We start from the raw sequence: 25,683 nt of genomic DNA, 5'->3' as shown, positions 1-25,683 counted from the left end.
GCAGTCCAGAGCAGGCACTGAGAGCAGCCTGCACCAGAAGTGAGCCGGCACTGCTGGCTGAGCTGTGGGAAACAGGCTGGAGGGGAGAGACGTGTCCACAGGCCGAAACACAGAGCGGTCAGGTCTAGACCCGTGCCTGTAAACCAAGGGCTGCAGTACAGACTGCTGGTCTATGGGGTGTGTGTGAGACTCAAAAACATATTTTTTATCCTTAGCTAGCATACTATTTTCTTTTTCTAGACCCCTGGAAAACATGGCTCAAAAACTTGAAAACAAGCTTGTATATTTTTTCATAGTGTTTTTTAATAGCATTAGTCAGGGCCTTCATTTTTGTTTTGCCAAATTCCCCGTCATTTCCAGATGCTCTAGAACTGGTCATTCCACTTCTGTCTGGTTCTTGAGTTTTTCAACCTCTCTTTTGGGCCCCAGTCAAAGCAGGGCACAAGCCAGGGAGCTGACCCTGGTTGCAAAACCAGGGATTGAATATATTCTATCCCTCTGGCCTAGGGTTGCCCAATGAAGTGCAGGGCTCTGTGTTAAATTTGCATGTCAGATAAACAGAAATACTTTTTTTTTTTTCAGTATGAGTATGTCCCATGCAATCTTTTTATTTCCTAAATCTGGCACCCTACTCTGTCCTCATTTATAATTCATGCCCAGCCACCATTCGGGATCAATAAGTAGTCATGTCATTGCAACATGGGGAAAAAGTGTCTTGAAAATATATATTTCAGTGTTTGGAAGAGATAGATTGATCAAGGCACATGAATGAGCATTTTAATTTTTTATGACATAAAATCGGAAACTGTCATAGCTGGGACTGTTTTTCTCTGTGTTGGGCAATAATAGATAGACGGTAACTGGACTCAGTTCTTGCTCAGTGAAAAACCGTGTCCAGAGATTATTCCTGGGACTGTCTCAGGTGGCATCTTCTTGTCTAAGTAAGAGGGTGCTAAGTGCTGTACTTCTGAAAGACTCAAGGCCTGTGACTGCAGAGTCATACCAAGCCCTGCATTCTGTCACCTCTCTGTGACATTGCCTCTTTCTTGTTTTGTTCATTAACTTCTCCCTGTGTTGCCCTGCCCCTCAGAGTGTAGTTGCATGTCCTCTTTCCTTCTGGCTGTCCTTCCTTATCTCCGTTTAACTCCTGTGACCTGGCAGGGCAGTGAGGAGTTGATGTGGATGAAGGCCAGGAACACTCACTGGCTGTTTTCTACCAGCCAGGCACATTATCAGACGTGCTTTCCAGACCATGCATTGTGGAAGATAATGTTATTCTTTTCTTTACATAGACTTTATTTTTTAGACCAGTTTTAGGATCGTAGCAAACGTGAGGAGAAAGTATGGAGAGTTGCCGAATGTCCCTGCCCCGACCCATCTTCATCCTCCCCCGCTATTAACATCGTGCACCAGAGTGGTATGTTTCTTAGTATCCATTATTGATGTTTAAAGATGGGAACACTAAGGGTCGAGAGGTCAGACCTATCACAGCCATCCTTGGCACCAGGTCTCTCCCCAGCCCAGTGTCCCTGCTGGTCCTCTCTGTCTTCATTCCCACAGGGAAGTGTAGGTGGTGGGGTAGCATCAGATGAGAAGTGGTGTCTGGATTGTTGTCCGATGTTCACTCATCTAAAAATTCTTTCCTAGTGAGTAAGTGAGGGTCTGGGTGAGCTGTGACCTGGCTCCCTCAAGTTCGTTTTGATCTTCTTCCCTTTCTCCATTGGCAAGTTCCACCAAATATTTTTTTAAGTTGATACAATGATCTAAAAGTGTTTTGTGTTGAGATTTCATCTGAAAGTTCTAGAAGTTACTTTCATGTAACAAGGAATTTCAGCCAAAGTTTTGTGGACACGATTCTCAGGCTTTTAAAATTAGTGTTTTTCAAAGCATTAACTGTGAGTGTAATTTTAAGAGCAAAGGCCATCAATTTCCACTTTAACGATCAGTAAGGTAGATTGACCTCCCACCCTAGACTCCCTGAACCAGACACTGCCCTTCACAGTGGGAATGTGAGTGTCACTAAACTGCAGACCTTCCCTTCAGTGTCAAATGACAAGCAGTTACATAAATGAGCCAAAGATGGCCTTTGGCCCCTAGGTTGCCCATTTCTTCACTTGTTAGCTCCAAATTTAGCTGACACCAAATTCAAATTTTTACACTTCCAGTTATTTTTAAAATAGCCCCAGAAAGCAGATGTTTAGCCATTCTGAGTTTGTCTGCTTTACCTATCCCACGAAACTTGACCAACATATGTTGGCCATTGATAAGATAGAGACTTGTGGTTATAAGGTCCCACTGCTGTTGCCCTTTGGAGTCCTCTGACCCAGAGACTCTCCACCGTGCCTCTGAGGGACTTTGCTTACACATGTGAGCCCCTCTGTGTGGGAGTTTGCTCACCTTTCCCATTTGGGATGTGGGCCCCCTCCCCTTCATCCTCTGGGCAGTCTTATGCTGTGAGCGACTTTCCCTCTCATGCAGCCCTGTCCAAGCACCACGCAATAAAGTGAGCTGTGCATCACTTACCCTCATGGCCAAGCCATTTCTTTCTAGAGCAGCCCTAAAATCCTTCAGGTAAACCCCCTACACAAGCATACCTGGCACAATCAAGATTTCAAGAATGTCAGTATATGAACCTTGAGAAACAAAATTGACACATACTGCCTTAGAAAACCCTTGTATTTTAGAGCAAATCTTCATCCTTTTCTCCTCCATCTTTGGATACCAAATAGTTGTACATATTTACAAGGTGTTTTTGTGCACTATATAAGTTTGCCTGGTTTTGTGTATATTAGCCCTATTTATAGTATGTGTTGTTACTAGGCATAAGTATGAAGCTCTTTCACATTGCAAAGATCAGAGACATGCTTGGGTTCTCAATAAAAATAATTATAATGCCTATAATTTATCAAGCACTATGTGTCATGTGAGGTATTAAGCTCTTTACATGCATTATTTCATTTAATCATTATAATAACCAATGAGACTGGTCTTTTTATTTATTTACACTTTATGGGTGCAGAAAGAGGGCTCAGAGAGATTCACTTAGGGTCAGGGATGGCAGCGCTCAGATATGAACCCAGCTTGTCAGCTACCTATGCTGTAACCTGCTTTTCTTCATTCCTCCTCAGTAAATGAGAAGATTTCTATAAGGATGCATGGGGAAGAAAGTCAACAGTCTCACCAGGCAAAGAGCCATGTTTCCTGGAGCAGAGCTAAGATAATTTATCAACATTCAGAATTTAACAACGTTTGTAGTTCCACAGCAGCTCTGCAGACCTAACGGAATTCCCCATGTCTGCCTCCCAGCCTCCTCTTACTCTTCTCTCCGTGCTTTTTGTCTCATGCTTTCACCTTATGGTTTCAGTCGACTCATAGCTTTTTTTTATACCTTTTTCTCTTTTTGTATTTTGTATTTCTCTGCTTCTACATCACTTTAGCCTCTGAATTCTCTGTGCATGTCTCCCAGGGACACTCCCATAGACAGGGTAGATGATTAGGTTGCTCCGTCCATTGGAGAGACAGCTTCACACCTGAGTGCCTCACCTGCAGTGCTCATGGCCAACCCACAGTTGTCTGCCTTTGGGTCAGGTACCAGGCCCTGAATCAGTCAGCTGTGGCTAGGGACCCATATCACACTGTATAAACCATGGAAATTTTGTGTAAGAGCCAATGGGAAGGGGCTGTAAATAGGACTTGAATTTGGAGCTTTTTTTAAGAGGACAGTGAAAGCTGAAAGCCTTTTTCTTTAAGTTGAATTTTTTTTTTAATTTAAGTATAGTTATTATACAATATGATATTAGTTTCAGGTATAAAATAAAGTGATTCGATGTTTTTATACCTTACAATGTGATCATCTGTCACCGTGCAAACTTACTACAATATTATGACTATATTTCCCTTCACCTTTTCACCTATCCCCCACCCCTCTGGCAACCATCTTTTTGGCCTTTGTTTCTATGAACCTCTTTTTTTTATTTGTTCGTTCGTGTTGTTTTTTTAGATTCCATATATAAATGTAACCATACCATATTAGTCTTTCTCTGTTTGACTTATTTCACTTAGCATAATACTTTCTAAGTCCATCTATGTTGTAGCAAATAGTGAGGTTTTTTTATTGCTGTGTAATATTCAATTTTATATATATGTATCACATCATCTTTATCCATTCATCTATCAATTGACACTTAGGTTATTTCAATATCTTGGCTATTATAAATAACATGGCAATGAACATATGGGTGCATATGTCTCTTTGAACTAGTGTTTTCATTTTCTTTGGATAAATACCCAGAAGCGGAATTACTAGGTCATATTGTGACCTGCCTGGCAAAAACAGTGAGCTTTTCAAAAAGATTTTTAATGTAGCTATTATAAATAACTTAAGGTCATATGATTAAAGCACCAACCAGTAAAAATAATTGCTAAGGGTAGTTTCTAGCAGTGAAAATGTAATTTATGAAATTAACACATACCTAGAAAAATTTAAGTGAATTTTTCTCTTTTTTCCCAAAGATTTTATTTATTTATTTATTTATTTATTTATTTATTTATTTATTTTTAGAGAGGGGAAGGGAGGGAGAAACAGGGAGAGAAACAGCAATGTGTGGTTGCCTCTCGAGTGCCCCCTACTAGGGACCTGATCTGCAGCCTGGGCATGTGCCCTGACTGGGAATCAAACCAGCAACCCTTTGGTTGTCAGGCCAGCTCTCAATCCACTGAGCCAAACCAGCCAGGTCTAAAAATATTTTTCTTTATTCATAGTTTCTCATGTCCTTGATTATTAGGTCAGCCCATAAAATTGAAAACAAACTGTTAGGTACAACAGCACAACATTTAATTATTTTTCTCTTTGTTCTCTTATACATATATAAACATTTATGAGTATGTAAGAAGAATGTTAAGATTCCATACATTATCTATTAGATTATAATAGAATGATAGGATAATGTACATTTGCCTTCTAGTCCCTTAGCATATTATTATTTATACTTTAGCTAACCCTCAATAAATGGCACTACATAATTACTCAGCTCTGATGCCAAATGATAAGAAAATGCTAACCAAAGAATCCTCTATAAGGACAGAGTCAAGGGGAAGTAATGCCATTTTAAAAATATTCTATGCCTTAATTCTAACTTCTCTGGGTAAAAATAATGGGTTGGTATTCTGAAATTTTTCAAATCATTTTCTCTTATTTGTTCCCACTCATACCCTGCTTAGCTGTACCTTTCCTCAGTGCAAATATAAATATTCAGGAAAAATTAAAATTTTGGCTTACTTTCAATTTATCTTCTCTCGTGAGCATTTCAGTATTGCATGAGAAGTCCCAATCAACATTGAGTTTAGGCCTATTTTAATCCTTCTTGGGATGTCAAGCTGTACAACCCTAATTAAATTGATGAAAGACTACAAAACAAAATTAGGGAACCTGTGAAGAGAGAGGATTAATCCTATTCATGGACTTCTTCATTGGCAGTTGAATTTTAGAAGTGACCTTCTTGTCCTATCAGCTCACAAGCATGCTGAGTGTGGAGAGATTAAATGCCTGCATTCCCATGGTCCCTTAGCTTGTTAGCAGTTTAATACTGTGAAATTAGAAGCTAGTAGCATTTTGATGTTTTCAGATATCGGTGCAAGCCATAAACCTGAATTAAAAAGTTGATTTTATATATGACTTCTAAATTCAATCTCGCTGTTACTGTGTGCATGCGTGTGCACACCCAATGTCTTGTGTTGGGACTTAACCTGGTAAAGCATTTTCAGAGGTCACCAGTCACTGAAATTACGTTCCTGGAGAAGCTACTCTTGATGCTCCATTCAGGGCATTTTGACCATCTTGTTTTCTTTTTCTTTAACTCGTAGAAATCCCATGAGACAAAGAACCCATTCTGAGAAACATGTCACAGAAACTTTGAAATGTAAAAAGCTAAGCAATTAGTGTCAGATTTTCTCCTAGGGGAAAAAAAGATAAGAAAAGTTAATATATACTACAGGGTTTACTGTAGAGGTTACTCAAGTAGGTTCTGTGATAGTGGTACATTTTGTAAATAATAGCTTTTGACAGAGCAGCAGTCTTCCATGGGAGAGATTTACACTCTTGGTGTCGTTGATAGTACGCGACACCAGCTTCCATTCAGACCTGGTCAGATGTATTCCAAAGGCTCTTGAGTTTATTAAAGTATTCTTGGAAATTTGCAGGAACAGGAAGTTTACCAAATGTCATACATTTAATAGCAAAACCAAATTAAACTCGGGTGTACTCTCAAGGTGTTTTTGTGGATTTCATATACCTAGTTTTTCCAGAGGCTCATTGGTTTCTGTTTCTGTGATATAAATGTAGCTGGTTTCAGCATAGGGTTAAAATTCAATAAACTTGTGATTACCCACCATGTGCCCAGGAGGGTGCCAGGTACCGTCCGTCACACAGGCCATGCTCATGTAATCCTTCCGTGTATACCCTGTGAGGAATTATGATTCCTGTTTTTCAGATAAAAAGAGTCTCACAAAAACTGTGGTTCATCGATGATTGTGACCAGTCAGCGGCATTGTTGGGATTATACATCAGGTTATTTTACCCTCAAATCTATTATACTTTTCAATAAAATTAACTTATAAGGAGAAAATCTTAAAAACACTACCTCATATGCATTTGATTGAGATCAACAGCCTGATTCATCAAAGGGAGACTCTAGCGCTTACTCATGAGGGACAGACGAGGCGCTGTGTTGGGTGACAGCATGGGCTTCAGGGTCAGGCCACACTGGGGTGAACCCTGGCTCCTCAGCTGCGGAGAATTGTCACAACTTTGGGTTGAGTTGGTTGCATTTTAACTTCCAAGCCTGTTTCTGCATCTACCAAATAATGGTAATATAACACATTTCACAAGTTGTGATGAGAATTGAGTAGTATCATACTGAATGTAGAGCATTTATCGGAGTTTCCAGCAGATAGTGCAGGGGTTTTTTAAAAATTATTTTTTAAATTAAATGTATTGGGGTAGCATTGAGTAATAGCATTATATAAATTTTAGGGGTACAACATTATAGTTCAACACCTGCGTGCCCACCACCCGAAGCCCAGTTTCCTTCCATTACCATTCCATTGACCCCCTTTTCCCACTTTGCCTGCCTCCACCCCCTTCCCCTCTGGTAGCCATCATTCTGTTGTCTGTATCTATGAGTTTATTTTTCTCTGTTTTGTTTGCTTTTGGTACTTTTTGTTTTATATCCCACATATGATTGAAATCAGATGTTTTTGTTTTTTCTTTTTTTTTCAGTTGGCCTAATACCTTCAAGATCCACCCATGTTGTTACAAATGGCAATATTTAATCTTTTTATGGCTGAGTAGTATTTTACTTTGTATATATGCCACATCTTTATGCAGTCATTTGTCAATGGACACTTATGTTGTTTCCATGTCTTGGCTATTGTAAATAATGCTGCATTGAACATAGGGAGTACAAATTCTGGTGGAGCCATTATTAGTGGCAGTTATGGTGAGGTAGGAAGGAATGTACATATTGGTTAAAGAAAGATATTAATTATTGTGTTAGGGATGTCTGCAGACTTTCTTATTCATAAAATTGTATTGATCTCACTGAAGATTTTTAATGATAAACAACTCTTATATAGTATTTATAACTTTATGTGATGTTTTTTAAGAGATTTTAAAATATGAGGCCATATTAAAAGATTTTTAGATTATGTCCCTGTTTTAATTACTGTTGTTAATGGATTGGGAATAGTGGCATGAATAAATTCTACTTAGGTGGGGAGTCCCCCTTTAAAAAATGTATACAAACATAATGATATATATTCTTTTTTTTTAAGATTTTATTTATTTATTTTTAGAGAGGGAAGGGAGGGAGAAAGAGAGAGAGAGAGAGAAACATCAATGTTTGGTTGCTGGGGGCCGTGGCCTGCAACCCAGGCATGTACCCTGACTGGGAATCGAACCTGCAACACTTTGGTTCGCAGACCGTACTCAATCCACTGAGCTATGCCAGCCAGGCCATGATATATATTCTTTAAATTTATACAACTGTTATACAATAGTTATACAACTATTTTGACAGACTCTTAGAACAATTTCTCCACTTGAAAATTATTCACTTTCTACTAGAGTTAATGTCTTGCACAGTAGATCAAGACTTTGTCTATCAGCCAGGAAAAATTAATTTGGTTTTCATTATATGTAGCTAAATTAATTTTGTTGAGAATTATAAAAGAAAAAACTATGTAACTAATTGGTGACGGAGAGGTTTGGACTTTAAAACATTCCTGGTTCGAGGAGTCTAGGTTGGGGATATACAGGATCAGGCTTCAGTTGCGTGGGGATGCACACATATGTGTGCTATTAAAGACCGGTCATATTAAAATAAGCTGAAGTTCTCCAAAATCTAAATATAACCATAAAGTTTCATTTTTTTTAATTTCCTGCAGATATTTAAGAATACTTCTCTGTGTAGACTTGGTCAAGATAAATCAAAGTGTTTAAAGCAATAACCTTGGATGTTTGTCTTGGATGTTTGTGATATGCCGTGAGGATGAAAGCAGAGAGAGCCTTGTATAGAAGCGTGAATTTTAAATATAGAGTCTTTGCAGATTTAATCTGTCATGAGAATGAAATAGATAAATGTAAGAATGGTTCATCCTTTTAGGGATAAGCTAAATTTCTCTTGCTAGAAAGTGACTTTTGAAAATGATGCGTATCTTAAAGATGATTAAGTGGATTTGAAAAAATTATCCATTTATAAACATAAGGGGTGATGTGTATATGTGTATTTATATGTGTTCTAGTGTATTCATACGATTGTTACCATTTTAATTAATCATCTTTTTAACAAAGCAGTGAGTTTTAATATTCTAACCTTTAGGTCTTTAATGTATGATCTACTTTGTAGCAAAAACATTTTAAATTCAAATCATAATCCCACTTCCACCTCTTTTCTCAGATGATGAAACATGCCTGGAATAATTATAAACGTTATGCCTGGGGATTAAATGAGCTGAAACCTGTGTCAAAAGAAGGCCATTCGAGCAGTTTGTTTGGTGAGTAGAATATACTTTGTGTCACTTGTCACAATACAAATGACAGTAATTTCTGTTGAACTGACTCAGCTTGTGGGTAGTGCAGACATTTGTGTGACCCTTGAGACCATGTGGCTAGGACACTTGCACACCTGATGAGTTATCTGCACAGGCTGTGCACTGTGTATCTTTCAGGCAGAGCACTGGTGCCTGTTAGAACCACCTGCATGCCTTATAAAATACTGATACCTGGGGTACTGCTCCAGAGATTCCAATCCAATGGGTATGGGTGCAGCATCCTGATTTCTAGATCCTAGCATGATGGGCGTGATCCCCAGCAGAGGAGCATTGTGTCAGCCTCATTAACTGCTTCCCAGCAGATGAAAGCTGGGTCTTTATCAATAAGCTGGCCAAGGCAGCCATCCGTGGTGATCTTCACTATATCTCAGTGACTCTCAGCTTTGGCTCTAGGTTTCTCCTATTTACAACACGGATGAGAAAGTGAGGGTAGATTAGGTTAGTTATGTGAACTTCCATATATCCTCCATGGCCCTCTGTGATTGGTACTATGGGTACTAATAGCATTCCTGTCTTGGAGGTGAAGAAGCTAAGTAACAGAAAGGTTAGTTGGATACCTTGGGTCACAGAGCTACCTCGTATTCTTCCCCCTGCACTGGGTTCCTTTTTAACACCCACTGTTTAGTCTGTAAGTAACAAGATGAAGGGAGTAAAGTCTTACTCTGGTACTTCCAAATTCACCATAGAAAACGTTACTTTCTATACTTTAGTTGAAGTATAGAAAGTATAGTATGTGTCAAATAGCATCAAATCATATAACAAACAACAGTAACAGCTGTCACCGTGTGCCAGGTGTTAGCCACCTACTGGCTGAGCTGGGCCTTAAACCCAGGTGTGGGTACGGTCTAAGACCTCCCAGTCACTGCACTGTGCTTTCCATTCATTTAGGATTCTCCATGTGTTTGGCTGTACTGCCAGGACTGGTGTTAATAAATATGACACAAGTCTTTCAGACTTCACAGGGTACTGCAGAGACTTATGTGTAAATACTGAATGATCAAAGCTGTGGGCAGTTCAGTAGATGTTCATATGAAGTTCTGAGGAACCAGCGGGATCTCAGGTAGAAGGAAGGGCATTCGTTGCAAGAACAGGGAGGGAGAGCTGGGAAGGGTGGAAGAAAGGCAGTTGGTCTATCCCAGTGACACATTTTACAGAAGAGAAGAGCCTAAACCTGGAGTCATGGCAGTTAAGGTGATTTGAGGTGTTTCTGAAGTAGTGTCTCGAGAACATGATCACCAGTTAACATGGGCGATGAGCAATGGGAATTGAAGAGAAAAGCTTGAAAACTTTATGCAGACTCAGAGCCTTTATTTTTTTCATTGTTTACTGTGACTTTTTAAATGTAATTGCATTTTTGCTTTTATCTCTATGGAATTTTCTTGTACCATTAAGAAATTGGTTATGTGTAAAGTTGTCATAACCAGATTATTTGGTTCTATGTCACATTGATGGTTTTTAAATTTATTATTGAACCTTAAAAGCCTACTAAGTCTCTTACTATGGCATGTAGAGATAACAAGGCATGACTTCTCAATTCTAAGGAAGTTTACAGACTAAAAGAAATGCATGTAAGTAATTATTCTAGAAAACAAAGGGCAACAGCAATGTAAAGCCAGGGAGCTGAGAGGAAATGAACCAGAGTCAGGAGTGACTGGGTGAGTGGAGGGGGAGGTTAGGATCAGTGAGGGCTTCAAAGAGGGAGTCAAACTCCATTTTGGAGCAGTAGTTTCTTAGAGCTATCACTAAACAATTTTAAAGCTAATTCCATTTAAACAGTTTTACACAGGTACACTTTGATATAATTACATTAAAATTAATACGTGTGTTGCTCCTGTTTTTTAAATCTATTTTTTTCTCTCTAGAGAATGTAATCACAAATGAAATTTCTAAGGGATTTATTTTCTACAATTCAGAAGAAAGTTTAAAGATTAGTGGTCCATCTATAGCCTGTGATAATTTATAGTTTGGCTTTGATGCAGTTTTTATTTATTTGTTTATTTATTTTAAAGCAGACATCCCTGTCTTGTTCCCAATCTTTTTTTAACTTTTTTTTGTAAGATTTTATTTATTTATTTTTAGAGAGGGGAGGGAGGGAGAAAGAGAGAGAGAGAGAGAGAGAGAAACATCAATGTGCAGTTGCTGGGGGCCGTGGCCTACAACCCAGGCATGTGCCCTGACTGTGAATCGAACCAGCAATGCTTTGGTTCTCAGCCCACACTCAATCCACTGAGCTACGCCAGCCAGGGCTCAGTTTTTAAATTTTCTTTCACTGAAAGAACTTTAGACTGTGTTCACTATTACTGTTTATTAATAAATTCAGTATTACCTTCTCTCTTTCCAAGGTATGGTCAGTTTGCATGTATGGTATCTGTCAGAAGTAATTTATTGAATAAAATTTTTTCTGGTATTTTTCAGGTAATATCAAAGGAGCAACAATAGTAGATGCTCTGGATACACTTTTTATTATGGAAATGAAAGACGAATTTGAAGAGGCAAAATCATGGGTTGAAGAAAATCTTGATTTTAATGTGGTAAGTTAAATAAAAGTTTCCGATTCAGTCTTTAAATCTCAGTTAACCTGGGCAGATCATTGTGTTGTACCCTAGCAGAAATGAATTACGCAGCTTTTAAGTAGAATGATACTACATTCTTAAGTTGTCCTCTTTTACTGCACAAGTACATGTCTTTGCTTTCTTTGGCAATTTAAAAGTAAGAAAAAAGAAATTCATATTTATCTAGATCTGCATGTGTCAAGTAATCTTATTCAAATCCCACAACAGCCCTGTGAGGCAGGCATTATTTTCACACCTTTACAGATTAGAAACCTCAGCCTCAGGAGCTCTCACCAGACCACACTGCAGTCTGCAGTCTACGCTGTGAGTCTCAAGACAGCTGCGTGGCTTTACTGCTCAGGCTTCCCACCAAGCCAAGGTGCATGGCTATGACTTTGTTAAATTAACATTTGTTAAGGGGAGCACAGGGTGCCAGTTGGGGAGCTGCAGTTTCACAAAAGACCACAAGAGAAATTAAAATATAGAAGTGTATTACTCACAGGTCCTAAGGTAGTACAAGGCTTGTCCCTAGGAGCCAGAGGGGAAAGTCAAGGTGTAGTACAGACAGACTGAAAGACAGCACCTGGGGCACTTTCCTTTATTAGCATGGGTAGAGTGGTTTGGAGTTTCCAGGCTAAGGCCAGATTGGTCAATTCAAATAAATAAAAAGTGGGATTTGATAAGCTCTACTGGTCTTTTCTAAGAGGTCCAGGAGGGGAAGGCCCTGGGGGAGGTCTCATCATGACTGCTGTCTGGGGAGTCATATAAGGAACTTACAGTTTCTTGTGACTCCACCAGGCATGCGCTGGCATGAGGGGTAGCCCAGTTTCAGTTTAAGGAGCCCACAGGTCACATGGCCGCACAGAATTGATGCAGAGCCAGCAGTACCATGGGGTACCTCAGCCAAACTCCTGACACGCCTCCACCAGCAGCTGCATCCACTGTCCCCTAAATAATGATTCAAACTGTTGACTGTATGCTCAATGATAAAATTTTGTCAATATATACTTTAAATGTTTTTTAAACTTTTGTATGTATACTATTATTCTTAACAAATACCTCAAAACCCACTGTACACCAAGGAGAAGGTCCAGAATTAAAGATAGTGGGCACTTCTAGCACTTCCTGATAACTTCGATCCGGAAGGAGCAAGGGCTTCGCAGGTGGAGCCTCATGTTCAGTATCTGCAGAGGTACATAGATCTGGGCAGAAAACTAAGGATACACTCCAGTGGATGAGTTTTCTGGCTTTAGTTTAAAAAATAGTGCTAGGACAAAGAATCTAAAACAGGTCCTTGGTTATTCCCTACTCATTCATTAATTCATTCATGCATTAATTACGTACTAAATATCTTTTAAAGATCAGGTACTTACCCTCCTAGAGCTTATAGTCTAAGAGAAAAAGTAGTCCAAGTACCTAGCTATGGCTGGTTTTCTTGAAAAGGCAGAAAGGAAGAGGAAATTACTTCTTAAAGAGTACTGAGGCATATTAGGTAATCTTTTTTCATGAGCTATCTTATTTAGTCTTTATGATAACCATGCAGGGGGGAGGTGATATTTTCCCTATTTTTATAGATGAGGAGGTGTTTGTGTAGTCTGCCCAGAATCATGCAGCTGCAGCTAGGGTTTGAACGAGGTCTGCCTGACTCAGTGACCCTGTTTTGTTGGAGAGGAAGTGCAGAGTTGAGAAATACCCAGGCATACAGAATTTGAGTCTTCCAAGGTTAGGTATGTAATCTTAGCATCACAGTGCTCATTAAGTGCATTGTTCCACTGGTATTCAATAAATATTAATTAAATGAAAGAGAAGCCAAGCTATCTTGTCCTGCTTCCTGACAGACTCAGCGGGAAACAAGCTGACAGAGTGCAAGGGTGGCTGTAGTGTTTCATATTTTTATGTGTTTGAGTTGATCTGGAGTTCAAGTGCGGTTAATCTACTTGTTTTCACCTACCCTACTTTCAGAATGGATTTGTGGTGACTCCTATGTTCATTAGGATAAAGACAAATGATCAAGAGGCTCATATCTGGGCATTTCTAAATTAAGTGCTGAGCTCCCTGCCTTTACTTTAAGGAAACACTGATTACCCAGATCCTTACATGAGGAATATTAAAAACTATGAATTTTATAGGCCATGTAGAAATTTTCTCCAGATAACAATTTCTTATGTAAACTCTTAGTAAAAGCCAAAGTGACATTAAAATTATCCTTAAAAAGCTTTGTTCTACTTTGAGGTAAAGTGACATCTCTGTATGAGAAGCCAGGTGTTGCAAATGACAAAGGAAGATGATTGGCTTGCCCTAGACACTAACCAGCAACACACTGAGACTGTAATCTTGGTCAGGCACCCGGATTGTGTCTTTGATTGTAAAGAATACCATATGTTTTAGATAGCAGAGATACTGGTGGCAAAAGTGAATTTGTTTTCAAGCTCCAGGCTGTTTTCTTGTCTAGTCTGAATGCCGCCCTACTTTACAGGAAAATAAGCTGTAGGGTTCTCTGTCTGAAGGAATTAAATTGACCTCAAGAAGTGACTTTGGATTTTGCCAAGTGCCTGAATGAGCACTTGACTAAAGGTCTAGAGCATTTAAAGCATAGAGCATTAAAGAAGTGAGTCTTACCTCACCATTGCACTTGTAAGAGGTCTCTCTTAGAGCTACATCCCGATGGGGTGTACATAACCAAGTTTACTATCCTGTTGAATGGAGTTTTGTAATATTTTCCATCTGAATGCTAATCAGTGCTTGCTTAAAGTGATGATTTGGGTTTTGGCTTTAAGAGGATACTGAGCAGCTTTCTCTGACTGTTATTAGTGATAAATCAGGCTGCTACTTGAGGACCCTTCTGGACCTGCATGGTAAAACCACACTATTAATATAGAAAAGACAGTTATTTGCCTATCTTTATGACTCAGAGAACTTACACTTTGTTCATCTGAAGAGGTTTATGGTGTTACTTAAATATGAAGCTAAAAACTGCTAGGACGTATGTTACACTAAGTTACTCTGTTTAATATTGCAATCTAATCTGTTAAAATGAGTTTTATACTTATTTTTAATCCTCAAAATGTTAATAAAACACATACTTAGAAGTGTTTTATAAATAAAGGTGTATACTAAACTTGAACATAGGCAAAGCTTATAGGCAGCTACCTGTCTTTAATCAGTGGCTTTGAAAAGTTCATGTCTCAAACATGTTTCTCAGTAAGATAAAGCATAGTTATATGTTAGTAGTGGACAATTATTATTAAACAGTCACTGCACTGGATTGTAGTGGGACAGTTGTTATTACACAGAGTTAATATTGGATTGTAGTCGAGCAGTTACTATTAAAATTGTTGTTGTGTTGGTTTGTGGTGGGACAGCCTGCTTGTGTCTCACATGCAGGAACGGGCTGAGAAACCCAGGCTTATCGTTACTGAGTAGGAAGCTGACAGGGAGTTTGGAAGAATAGCTAGTAAATGAGTAGTCTCTGAGAATTAATATGAGAAAGAGAGAGAGAATTACCTTTTACAAAGTCTCTAAGAATTAGTATTGAACACTCAGAGTAGAATTAACATATTTTTGGAAATAAAAGTTCTTTTCCAGGAGCGCTATTTTCAGTTTAATGTAATCAATTGCATCTGTCAAGCTGTGTGAATCACAGGATAACTAAGGAGAATTCTGGTACAAGTTGGATTCTAAATAATTGTCATAAGGCTTGAGGGTACAAAGGAACAACATATCTGTCCTTTAGAGGAGGCTTTTACATCTATAGTCAATACTGTCAAATCTGTTATTTTATTTACTAAGATCTGTTAAAACAAGCTGTTTATAGATAATTTTGGTGAATAAATTGGTTATAAAAAAATACAACCTAGACCCTAGCTGTGTAGCTCAGTTAGTAAGAGAGTTGTCCCAACACACCAAGGTTACAAGTTCCATCCCTGATCAGGCCACATACAAGAACCTTCCAATGAATGCAATGAATGCATATGTAAGTGGAACAACAAATCTCTCATCTCTCTCTCTCTTTCTCTCTCTCTCCCTAAATTCAATAAACTAAAAACTTCTTCAAATACAACCTAACACATTTCTCTGAATTATTTAAAAGCTATCATGTCTAGTGGGAGGAGGTCTTTCAGGTACTTGTTTTGATATTTTGAAATATTCATTTCCCCACTTACCCAGATCAGGTTAGGGTCTTCATGCCCATGAGCTCATGATGTGTTGGTTTGAAGAAAGCCTTTCTCAGTAGAGAAACGGAGGACAATGTTAAAAGATTGGGGGAGGAAGATATACAAAATGGTTTATTGACTTAACTCTTTTCGCTTTTAGAAATATTTATCAATTTAATAAGTTTATGTATATGTATATCAAATCAGAGGACAGAAATAATAGGGAAAAGGATAAACACTCAAAGTGGAAATTATCGGTCTAAGACACCCAAGATAATTTGAGAGATTAGTACTGAAACCTAATTTTACTGTGATTTTTAAGACTTAACTCTTGATTTTAGGTATAAACTTAGTTCTTCCATATATTTTATTACATTGCTATATGAATCTAGTTAAGTACATTGTTTGATTCAAAGGCTATTGGTAGAAGAAAGTCAAAATGAAAGAGCAATTTTTCCAACCCAAATATTTTTGTGAATATACCTGTAGTCAAAACTTTCCAACTTGCTCATCAGTTGTGATATTAACTAAAAGCTGCTTGCAGTTTAGACAGTAGACTGGATCTACATCTCAAACTGCAAATCACATACAACTGTGTACTAGAAGCCGTAGAATATATAGAGCATCTCCCTGGAAAGCAAACACAGGTGAAGCAAACTGCAAAATTCACTTTTACTGTCCGTTTAAGTCACTCAAGATTTTGGTGTTACAGGCTGTTTGGGTTTCCCCTCTCACATGCTGTCCCCTCTCTGTCCCAGCTCCAGTTCTGTCATTAGGGTAAGTCACCAGAAAAGTGTCAGAACACCTTAAAAGACACTATATGAACATTAACAGGGGGAATATATTCATTTAAATTTAATAAGATTATTTCAATCTTGGAAAAGTTTATAATGATGGTCTAAAATCCTCATATTGTAGAAATTTACTTTTTAAAATCCAGATGTCATGTAAGTTATATCAAGCCCAAAAGGAGGTTTGGTCAGGATTCTGTATTTTGGAGAGATTTTAGCCATTGAGAAATAACAACTCTCCTGAGGGTCAGAGATGGATCAGTTTGTACTCTAGAATTTACAATGTTATGATTCTAGTGTTTCTGACTTCCCAGCAACCTCTCCGGAAGGTAATTTAGGCTGAGCTTCTCTGTACAGCAGTGATGGCAGCCGCTCCCTATCGAGTGCTTTACCTGTGTCAGGCCTTGTGCACTGTGCCTTACAGTCCCAGACAGATAGTGCCTTGTAAGAAATGCAAGAAATGTAAGAAATGTGTTCCTTCCACAAATGAGAAAACCAAAACTTAACTAAGACTCATAGAGAATAAATGACTTGCCTAGGATCTCACAATCTGCTAGCTCCTGAACCAGCCTTCAATCCCAGGTCTTTCTGCCTCTAGGGTAGTGTGTGTATAGTCAACTGCCCCCAGTATAACCAAGGAATTTGTTACAGTGGGAGAATCGTTATCTTCCTAGTCCTTTTTATGTAAGGATCTTTAAAGAGTGGCCTAACATTGTCTAAATTTCAATCTTCTGACCAAAAATGTATTATAGTCCAGAAAGTTGAAAGAGCCCTCAAGTTAAGGTTTCTAAATAATTTAGATTTCACTTTGAAAGAAAAGAAAGGAGAAAAAATTATATGTTCAGAATTCAAATGTAATTCTAGTTTTCAAGGAAGCTATGATGACTGTTGAGTGCTGCTAATGGTGAAGTGACATTCCTGAGCCAGGTTTTTAAAGACAAGGACAGAGCAATCACTGGGATGCAGCGTGATTCGCTAATAGCCAGATTTGCTTCTTAGACAGGCTCATTAGACTATTAGATCCATGAAATTCAAAAGGCAAAGCAACTGACCTTGAGCATGGCACTTTGCAAGGTCACCTCTCAATATCTTACAGATGGAGCAGGATAAATAGAATTTAGGTTCGAAATTGTATGGCTGGATCAATAACTAGTTGAACAACTGTACCCAGCAGGTGATTGATAGATGGTATCTCAATATATATCTCCAGTGGTGTTTGAAATGGCTCAGTCCTCTACCTTGCAATAATTCTTATCAGATGTCTCTATAAAAGTATTGATTATCTAAGACTTTTATAGGAGAAAGAGAGCTTACATGTCTAATGAACCCATAGCCAAAGTAAGGATATAAAATCATCTTAACAGGTTTCAATTGACAGAAATGTGGAGAACTGTTCTCAGGTTTAAAAACTGAAAAACACAAGTACAAATTGAGGGATACAATTGGAGGATTTAGATTCATTAGCATTTTATTATTATACATTGTTCCCTTAAACATAAGAAATACAGCTGCGTGATCTAAAATAAATTAATGGGTTCCCTTTCCTTTTCCTTATCAGCAATTTTGTAGAATATTAAAACTTTTACAAATATTATCATAAACTCATTGAGAGTGATATACCTCATGGATAAATTATAGCTATATAGAGTGATTTTAATCACATTATACTACGTGCATGTTTCAAATTATGAAACACTCACCAAAGAGTATTTTAATACTTTTCCGTAACTCTGGCCCAGCAATTCTGCCTCCTAAATAGCTTTCATATTTTTTTTGCAGGAAATGTTTTGAAAAAAAATTTAACGTAAGCAGTTACTTAGCTTCAAATGTTAGATCCTCATGTCTTTTTAGAGAGATCATGTGAAAATTTAATGAAGATTATTTCCTTTTTTTTTCCCCATAACTGTTTCCTCCCACTGCAGTGTAGACTCGACCAGTCTGCAGAGCTTATCAGTCTTTGTGGCCATGTCCCTAAAACCTAGGACAGTACCTGGCACATGGAAGTTGGTTAATAAATGTTTGTTAAATGGAATTAAAAAAAATCTTGGATGATTTTGACTAAGTTTATCTGCTGAATATTTACTGTAAATATTATAATTTTCTATTCACCCACATGATTTGAAGGTTCAATATTAGGCAGAAGTGAACAATTACTGAGTAGGCCCAAAGAACATGACAAGAAGATAACTAAGACTTGAGGTGTGCCTTACATTTGTCGTAAGTTAGCTGTACTAAATTATCTAGTAAAAGAATGCAGGAACAATGCTCTTAGCAACTCATATGTTGTAACTCAATAAAAGTATTGGCAGTAGTTACCAATTATTGCCACAGTGATATGACCAGTAATAAAGAGACTTGGTCTCTTTATTATCATGGGACGTGATATTGGAGTTTAGATAGCAGAGCTCTGGACCTAGAATTGAGTACTCAAGGTCAAATCCTGATTCAACTACTTATTAGTTGTCTAACCTTAAAAAGTCACAGTAACCATGATAAATCTCAGGCTCTCAATTTGTAAAATGGACATAAGGATAGTAATATTTTATAGGGTTGGTATGAGGATGTAAAAGACATAGTCTATGTACAGAGATTAGCACAAGATATGGCATGTGTTAATAATAATAAAATCAAGCTATTATTGATATAAACAAGAGCTATTTCAGCAATATGCATCATGAGTATGTTTCAGCAGCGTAAATTATGGTCATCATCTCCTTCACGAAAATATAACATTTGTTCTCAGAGAGGTTTGACCCTTCCAGGCTGCAGGCAGAAAGTTGGGAACCAGCACTAAAACCAAATCCTTAGACCCAAGTATTAGTCTAAATGACCTTCCCGGAAGAAAAAATAAATGAATAGAAGAACACAGAATAGGAAAACAGAATGCCCTGGCCCGTAATGGATCTGCACAAATAGAGAATACTGAGCATTGCTCTGCTATTGATCAGATGGAAGAAATAACATGAACAGTTCTGTAATTATTCTCTTAAGAGTCAAAATTACTTTATCTATATACTTGGACAGGATTTTTACCTTTCGTATATAAATCTCTCTGGGTAAGCATATATGACTTGAACAAAATTTAAAGATTTAGTGCACTTTATCACAATGTTTTTTCCTCAATCATGTACTATCATTTATGTATAAACCCCCTTTGTTTTGTTTCCACAGAATGCTGAAGTTTCTGTTTTTGAAGTTAATATACGCTTTGTTGGCGGACTCCTCTCAGCCTACTATCTGTCTGGAGAAGAGGTAATGAAAAGTGACATATAGGTATACTTACAAAGTATCTTAAAGTTACATTTCTAGGGTAAAATGTGCTTTGGTGGTATATATTTAGGGCTAGCTACTGAATTCAGTGTAGGCCTCTAGCCTACACTGAATTTCATAAAATATGTACTAATTAAACGGGCACAGTGGCGATGTTGGGCAGAACATGGTGTCAGGAAATGGTAAACAATGCCTTTGAAAAAGCCTGGCTCCGTGATGTTAGGGAGAGTGTGGTTATCACTACAAATTATGCCCATGGATAAAATGAAGAGGTCTAGTGTAGTAGCGGGCTTATGGGTGAATTTTTTTCCTTTAAAAATTATTTTAACATTAGTATAATATTAGAGTAATAAAAAAACTTTTTAAAATAAAGAAATCTTAGCAAGTAAGACATAAAAATTACAGTATTTAAGCAATTTTGAAGGGCTTTCGTGAGATTCTCAGTCTTCCAGTGAGGAGTGCTGGCTGCCAGTGTCCTGTGCAGAGTGCTTTGGAGCTCTTCCTGGGTGAGGCTCACTTCATCATCTGCAGTTTGGAGCAAAGCAGGAATTTTTAATTTCGCTGCATTCTGTTTAAAAACAGATTTTTGTATCATTCTCATAAAGAGCACAGATTTTCTTAAAAGGTTTTGGACGACGACTTTAGGAGTAACCTAAGCGTCCACCAAGAGTTGTTGCATTGGCTGCACCTGTAATGTTGATGGTGCTAAAAGCTGACGTCACAGAAAACCAGTCCTGTATTTCAGTTGCATGTGAATCAGATTTCTGTTAGCCTCAGCATTCTAGCTAGACGAAGAGTGGATCTCACCTAGGGTAGTATTTCATGTATATCTATGCTCCTTCAAACGGGTTAAGCGGAGCAATACATGTTTAACAAGAAGAGCTGCTTTAACATTGTCCTGTCTCTCAGGTACTTTCTTAGCCATAATAAAACAGCCTGCATAATCTTAACATTTTCTCTCTCATTAAATTTTATTCTACCACAGAGTGTTTCAGTCATATAGATGGCTTCTGCATTCCTCTTTACCCACCCTGTGTATGTGTTAAAGTCTGTTCTTCATTACAGACGTTGTCACCTTCTCAGCCAGGGTAAAGAGAAGGCACCCTCTGGTACATTATAATTCTCTTTTTCCAGGCCCACATAATTTCGCTTGTTCAGTTTGGTTTAGGGTGTTCTAAGCATTAAACCAGGGAATCCATACTTTTAAAAAGCAGTACTTAAAATTTGCTGATGTTATTTCAGTTAACAAATTTCTGCTTTAGAATACCTGTCTTTGAGTATCTAATGCCTGGGTGTTATTATTTTCCACATGGCAGATTCAAGATGACCTTTGTTTTAACTTTATTCATCATTTTATGTGGAGGTGAGACAATTTGGGGGAAATAAATACTACATGCATCCTTCTATGTCTGGGCTCAACTAGGTTCATCAAAAGCACAAAGAGAAACAAACACATATAATTCTTCTAAATATGCATCATGTTCAATCAGGATACTTTTCACATAACAGTGTTTTAAGTTTGTACACATACATTTGTTTATGTATTCTCATTATTGACATATAAGTATTTACATACTTATATAAATGTAATACTCACAGATACTATAGTTTGCCTATAGACAAAATCACTTGTCTGTGAGGTTGGAAGGGTACTTTTTAGGGAGGGAGGGAGAGAGAGAGAGAGAGAGAGGGAGAGAGGGAGAGAGAGACATCAATGTGCGGTTGCTGAGGGTTATGGCCTGCAACCCAGGAATGTACTCTGGCTGGGAATCGAACCTGGGATACTTTGGTTCCCAGCCCACGCTCAATCCACTGAGCTATGCCAGCCAGGGCAGAAGGGTACTTTTTAAGTTCTATACAGTACTTAGCTAACCTTAGTAAACAAAGGACGAAAAAGAATACCTCCATTGAAAACTATTATTTGTTTTGTGTATTCGCCTTGTTCTTATCCCTGTGGAATCATTGGTTTTTATTATATTTAGATTTCCTATACCTCAGTTTTATTATAAAAAGTAATATAAGGTATTTTCTTTTATATGTACTTTTTATTTTTGTAGCATACATTTTAATTATAGCTCCTAATAATCATCTTCTTAATATAGTTTTTGCCTAACCCCTAAACATTGAGCAGTTGGGTTGTTTTCAGCATTCTTGTATTTTGAATCATGTAGCTACAATCAATAAATATTTATTTTCTAAAGTGGGACTGCCAGGTGAAAAGTGACTAGTTCTAGACTGTTTCAGCATCACTTCCTGCTTCTTCCTCCCAGTTGCCTCATCATCAACAATTGATTCTCACTGACAAGTGCACTTGGGGGCATCAGGAATATAATTCTGATGCTATCAGGAATATAATTAGAAAAAAAAATTATTTTATCCCAACCCTATGCTTGAGGTATGTCTCCATATGAAAAGGAAAAAAATTGAGCATTTATTTAATAAAAAGAACACTGACATGCCCCAATTATGAATAAGTTGGTTTCAGATTGTTGATAAAGTTCTATACCACACACTTTTATGAAGATCAAGGTATTTACTATGATAATCTAAGAAAATCTATCTTCCTAAATTATCTCATAGAGAAGCTACTAAATTACCATAACTTAACATTCTAATTTCATCACTGAGGCTCAGGAGTATTTTGAGAACATCTTATAAATCATCATCAGAAGTGTATAGGCCTCCATTGCTCAAAAATTTTAAATTTATATTGCAAAAATAGAAGAGGAAGTACCACTGATTTGTGTTACATGCTTCAGGAAAATTACAATCAGAAACACTGAACAATAATCAGGAATGCCAATGAAACTCTAAACCTATCAGAAGAACAATAGAAACATTAAATACCTTTAGTAAATTTTGATTTCTAGGACATATTCAGAAACTTCAAACACCCTAGCTCAGTAAAAATATCTTGCAATGCCATTGGGAGAGGGGTGGGAAGTCAAGCCACAAGATTTTTTAAGGTCTGTATAAGAAATGCAAACAAGCACAAGCTCTACAAACAGGATGGAGATAAGATGAATACTAAATAGGAATGATCTGTATTACAGATAAATAAAAGAAATAGCATTGCTCTATTATGAGCTCAAGGGAATTTAAAATCCTCATTGGAGACAGTAAATAGCAGCATCTGGAATATCTGTATCCAAAATATGTTCTACAGATCACCAGTTTCTTTAGATATGACAAGATAAATCTGTCTGTATACAGACTAAAAATAAGTCAGAAAAAGCTACATCCTGTATTCTTTCTTAGACATTCACAATGCACAGAAAAACAAGCGAATTAAATTTATCAGCCTCTGTGTTTTCCATGCTTACTTAGCTGTAATCCCCCTCCTTTTTTTATGTAACATCTAACAATGAGTTATAAATATTGTTTCCCAGAACAAATTTTGGAAAACACCATTGTGAATAGAATAAGAGTAACCAAAGCAAAAAAATGATATTGAAACTTGGCTAATATAAAATAAGACATTGCAAGAGAAGATGATAGAAATAGCATGTAGAAATAGCATGTATGAATATCCCACGTATTATTGTTTTAGAGCAGAAACCAATGGCTATATTGTGCAGAAAGTGAATTCAACAGGACACAGCGATGCCACAGAACCAGAGAGAAGGCTGAAAAACAGATCAGAACTAACATTCTCAAGTTGCCACAGAGGATCTCTCTGGCTTGACAATCTCTCTGGGACATTCTAGAATTAATAGACATGCACTATTTTTTATATCCTTGTCAAAAAACAATGTCCCAGAAGAAAGGTCACTTGGCAGTTTTGGTTACATGTGGTCCACTGGGGACCTTGGGGAGTGAAAGAGAGAAGGATATGATAGATGCAGTCTTCCAGAGGCTTTGAAATCAGTAGTCTGTGAAGGCCAAGGATGAGGAATTTTTTTTATGCATAACTCCTGAACAGCAAAGTGATACCCTGTTGGAAAAGGGGAGAAAATAAATGTTTGGGAGCCACAAACTAAAACAAAGGAAAAAAAAAAGATGTAAGTCTACTGTGGAAAAATAAGGCTGTCAGCAAAAATAGAGAAACTTATGGAAATTGGTTAATTTAATGAAATGCTTCAAAAAACTTGCCTGAAGTTTTTGAAAAACTACTTTATTCTGCTAATTTAAAGGAAATATTTAGATCTAACAAGATATGTAGCCCTCAAAGGAAATATTTTGAGTAGCATGTTTTAAGTATGTGAACTAGAACAAAATGCCAACTCCTGAACACTAAAAAGACTGAAGAACTAGCTTTCAATGAGAAAAGGTAATGAGAACATCTGATACAGGACTGGGGAAACACACATGATGGATTTTTACATTAGGTCAATTTACTCTGCCAAGGTAGCCTTCATTTGGAAGGCAACAAAAGGATTTTTTCCCCAAGTTCACTAGAAGAAGTCTGCTCCACACACCAGCACTGAAGACTGCTGGAAGGAGTTACTGAGAAAGAGAAGTAGCTAATACCACTGAGTTGAAGAATATCCAGGGGAAAGCATGTAAGGAGAGGATGGGATTGTGGAATGGGAAAGAGAGAAATAAGATTGAGTTTAGTGCTGGAAAGGTCTATTGTTTCTCGTAATAGGATTTGGATTTGGAGTGTTTAGGGGCCTGGACATCAATGTGGTCAAGTTTTTATAGTGATGATCATAAAAGTGTTTATAAATCCCTTAGAAAATTAGGAGGCATTGATGGGAATGCATTTTAAACTCGGTGTTTGAAACAGTCCACTATAGAGAAAAAGTCACCTCCCAGACCATCCCTCTCCTGCCAATTTCTGCAAAGAAGTTCAAGTGACCCACAGAAAGTGCATAATATGCACAGAATTGTGAAAAAGAGAATAAATTCAGACAACACTAAAGTCACAGGAAAAATGAGCAAACAGCTGGTATAGTAACTGGGCTTTTGGCCCTTACCTGTCTTCAGGTTTCCTCACAACCAAAGGAAAGAAGGGGAGAGAACTGATAGAACTAATAGTTTTACTATTTTTGTGAACACTAAAATTTGATAGCATAAAATAACTCACATATAATATTACCTGTATACATACTAAATTTCCACAAAACATAGAACTCTCTGGAATAAACTAGAAAAATACCACTGAGTTTCGTTGGATCCACTAGAAATACCACTGAATACCAGTTTTGTTGGATCCACTAGAAATGCATTAGTACCCCTTCCCCAAATCCTACCTAAAATTGTAAAAAGTGGCCTGAGAGATTTATCCTGCACTCTCAGATATGTGAAAGGGAGTTTAATTATGACCTCTAATAAATATTTGAATATGGAAAGCAGAGATATCAACAGAGGGCATAACTAGAAAAAATGACAAATTTAAAAAAAAAAAAAAACGAGCCCTGGCTGGCGTAGCTCAGTGGATTGAGTGTAGGCTGTGAACCAAAGTGTCGCAGGTTCGATTCCCAGTCAGGGTACATGTCTGGGTTGCAGGCCATGATCCCCAGCAACTGCACATTGATGTTTCTCTCTCTCTCTCTTTCTCCCTCCCTTCCCTCTCTAAAAAAATAAATAAATAAAATCTTTAAAAAACAAAAACAATGACAGTACTCCAAGATCAAAAGATAATATAGTAAATCTTTACAGTGAAGAAATAATTGCCCTGACCAAATGGCTCAGTGGGTTGGGCATCCATCATTCCACAGAATGAAAGGTCATCAGTTCAATTTTCAGTCAGGACACATGCTTGAGTTGCTGATCAGGTCCCAGTTTGGGGTGTGCAAGCAATGGATGTTTCTCTTGAACATCAATGTTTTTTTCCTTTTCTTTCTTCCTCCCTTTCCCTTCTTC

General features: G+C 37.6%; 1 protein-coding gene across 1 annotated transcript in view; it reads left to right on the top strand.

Annotated features, from left to right (window-relative positions):
• Positions 1-25,683, top strand: part of MAN1A1 (mannosidase alpha class 1A member 1) — a 150,749-nt gene that overhangs the window by 36,872 nt on the left and 88,194 nt on the right. Inside the window, exons 3-5 of the mRNA XM_045843140.1 lie at positions 8,955-9,051; positions 11,524-11,639; positions 19,777-19,857. Coding sequence (XP_045699096.1) covers positions 8,955-9,051; positions 11,524-11,639; positions 19,777-19,857 — 294 coding nt within the window. The remainder of the gene's footprint in view (positions 1-8,954; positions 9,052-11,523; positions 11,640-19,776; positions 19,858-25,683) is intronic.

The sequence above is a fragment of the Phyllostomus hastatus genome, unplaced genomic scaffold (genome assembly GCF_019186645.2).
Source record: "Phyllostomus hastatus isolate PE091 unplaced genomic scaffold, TTU_PhHast_1.1 phas_contig_40, whole genome shotgun sequence".
NCBI classification, from domain to species: domain Eukaryota; kingdom Metazoa; phylum Chordata; class Mammalia; order Chiroptera; family Phyllostomidae; genus Phyllostomus; species Phyllostomus hastatus.
This window is presented reverse-complemented; position numbering and strand designations above follow the sequence as displayed.